This window comes from Nothoprocta perdicaria, unplaced genomic scaffold (genome assembly GCF_003342845.1).
Source record: "Nothoprocta perdicaria isolate Ctin4 unplaced genomic scaffold, notPer1 scaffold_294, whole genome shotgun sequence".
Classification (NCBI taxonomy): Eukaryota; Metazoa; Chordata; class Aves; order Tinamiformes; family Tinamidae; genus Nothoprocta; species Nothoprocta perdicaria.
The window spans coordinates 87,814-90,746 of record NW_020455526.1 but is presented as its reverse complement, the minus strand read 5'-3'; the positions used below and the strand labels follow the sequence as shown (position 1 = coordinate 90,746).

General features: G+C 49.3%; 1 protein-coding gene across 1 annotated transcript in view; it reads right to left on the bottom strand.

Moving 5' to 3' along the window:
- The window catches only part of ERP29 (endoplasmic reticulum protein 29), a 3,795-nt gene extending 3,604 nt beyond the window's left edge, over positions 1-191 (bottom strand). Inside the window, exon 1 of the mRNA XM_026041828.1 lies at positions 44-191. Coding sequence (XP_025897613.1) covers positions 44-169 — 126 coding nt within the window. The 5' untranslated portion in view covers positions 170-191. The remainder of the gene's footprint in view (positions 1-43) is intronic.
- Positions 192-2,933: the final 2,742 nt, after the last annotated feature.

Below are 2,933 nucleotides of genomic sequence, written 5' to 3'. Positions count from 1 at the left end.
GGCCCGTCCGCGCCGCCGAGCCCCGGAGGCGCCGCCGCGGTACCTTGTAGAAGGTGACGGTGTCGAGCGGCACGGAGCCCTTGGTGTGCAGCGCGCTGCCGCTCGGCAGCGCCAGCCCCAGCAGCACCAGCAGCAGCAGCAGGGAGCCGGCGGCGGCCGCCGCAGCCATGGCGGAGCGCGGAGCGAGCGCGGCTGCCGCCGGGGCGCGCGAGGGCGGGGCCGAGGCTGGCCCCGCCCCCGGAGATGGGCGGGGCGTTGGGCGGGGCCTGCCCATCCGCGACTTATCGCGACACGCGATAAGGAGGGGGTTGCGGAAGCAGCGTTTTTTACGTGATTGTACATAGTGTTTTTTTTAAACTTTTTTTTTTTTCAATTCATCATCGCAAGCAGCGCGGCAGAGGGTGAACAGCAGCAAGGGGCTGCAGCTCCACCCTTACCCAGCCCCTGTAGGAGGCATACCGGGTGCAACACTCATTTAAAAAGAAATATATATTTAACAGTACACAATGGAGAGGGAGGGAGAAGTGCTCCCTCGACCATGCCCCCAAAGGACCGGTGCACAGCCCATTTTATACACCCACAGTGCCTCCTCCCCAAGAAAACCATGTAAAAAGATGGTGAACCATTTACCACAAATTCCCAAAGCTTCATGCCTGACACACTCATCCACTAGCCCCTGGAGCTGGAAAGGGACTAATATTCCCGACGGGAATGATTTTGTGCTGTACTGGTACAGAAAGAGCCGGCCAGACGCAGCTGTGCAAAGCAACCACGAGCCCCAGCTCACGCACAAACAACCGCCCCAAGTTTCAATTCTGCTTCTAGGGGAGCCAATGCAGAACACTTTTCCTTTTGTAATTAATAAATAAATAGAAGTTCTGCTTTCTGGTGCATGGAGGATTTTAAAAGCTTGCTGTGTTAAACTCGCTTCACTTACGTGTTCACTGTTGCTCTTGACGGGACTGGTTCGGTTCCACCYGTGGTTGCAGCAGCATCAGGAGACTCCGACGTCCGTCGCTGCCAGGACCGGCCTCTCCATCTGCAGGCAACACTCGAGCCTGATGCCCGTCCCAGCTGGCGAGGGGCGGGAATGGCCTGTCCCCTCCTTTGGGGAAGCTGGGCAGTGCGGCTTGGGGCTCAGCGCTTCCTCGGAACTGCACACCCGGAGCAGCGGGGCTGTTCTCACTTACCCCACGTACTCCAAAGGATCAACTTGAGTCATCAGTCTTGCTTTAATTTAAGTAGCACACCTTTCGTTCCAAAAAAAGGTATTTTTATACAACGTATAAGACAGCTCAGTTTGTTCAGGGAAAGTATTACTATAAAACAAACTCAACACATTTTGGTATTTCTCCAGTCCAGAGCACTTACCAGACATTGCAACTAAACCATGAGCACATCCCTCTCGGTTCAGACAGTAGGTAGGCAGCCTTCCTTCCCTCTAGGATGGGGCAAAGGGAAACCAAATCCAGCAAGAGCAGCAGCGTCAAATTTTACATAGGGGATTTATTTTAAAAAAATACTCTCATCAACATTCTAGCATTTCTAACAAAACATATTCAGAAGAGATGACAAAGGTAGGATTGTCACCTCTCTTAAAACTTTAAATATAGACTTCAGATAATAGCTGCTTTAAATCAGAAGATGAGGAATCTGTAGAAGCCTGACCTGTCCCTCGCACAGGAGGTGCCACACGGACTTGTATGCTTACACCAGTTTCAGGCTGCATTACTCCTTTAAAATGAGAGGAAAAGGAAAAAAAAAAAGAAAGAAAAAAGACAGCAGAAATGCAGATTCCGTGGGAGCAGATGATGCAATTGCACTAACAGAACGCCTAATGAGCTAGCACTCGAATAATCAAAGATCAACTGCAAAAAGCAAGCGTACAGTTACAAGAAGCATTCTCAGCCTCATACCACAGCGGAAGCAAAAGTTACCTCTGCCAACTTAAAAAACAAAGCCAATAGGATTTCATTTCTATTAAAATATTGAAGTCTTAAAGTTTCAATAATCTAAATACACTTTTTTAAAAGTCATGATGATTGCTGCTTTACATTAAACTGACATGAAATCAGAGGCTGCGGTGTCAGACTTCACCGCAGCTGTTATATACACGGTCTCTGGCTTTGTCTTTTTTTGCTGAAACATTGATTCCCATCCTTCTCTCTAAAGCTTACGGGCCAAGTTTGCTCTTCGGAGGCCTGCAGTTTTCTCCGACGGGGAGAACCACCTGTGTGTGAACTGACAYCACCCACCTCTTCCCTCCAGCGGTTCTCTCCGTGTCAGTCCTGGGAGGAACCTGCACCACCACCAGGCCGAGTGTAGCCCGGACGCTACAGCCGAAGGGCTGGGAGCTGCTGGAGGCTGTAGGTGGAGGGTGTTTCTCCAGTGCAAAGTCACCTCTCCCGCTGGACCCGCACGCTGAAGGCAGCGGGACCGGGCRGCTGGCGGATAAACCAGGCAGCTCCAGAACTGGCTCATTTCATTGGAGGCAGCTCAGTGCGGGCATCTACAATTTCGGCATTTCTAAGGCAAGGACCATACAAAAAAAACCTTATAAACACTGTATGGTGATGAAAATACAACTCCTCTGAGATGTACGCTTTACACTGGTTTCTATTGCTGCTTCTAAAGACCATCTCCAGTTGGTTCTAGAGATCAAAAGGGAAGAAAGTTAATTTTCTCCTGCTGTTATATGCTTATGAACATGTATAAAAAGTGGTCAAACCCTCATGAGGGTCCCTGCTTCTGGTTTATGTACAGTAATTTAAATCAGCTGAATACATCTGTAATACCTAAAAAAAGTTGTTTTAAGATTTTTAAGTCCTTCATGCATTACGAGGAAGTTCTGGATTAAAGTGATGGTATACTGGGTGTTGCTTGTCTGGGACTCTGGTGTCACTCTCCTGGAATCTTTGTCAAAGATGCATCTC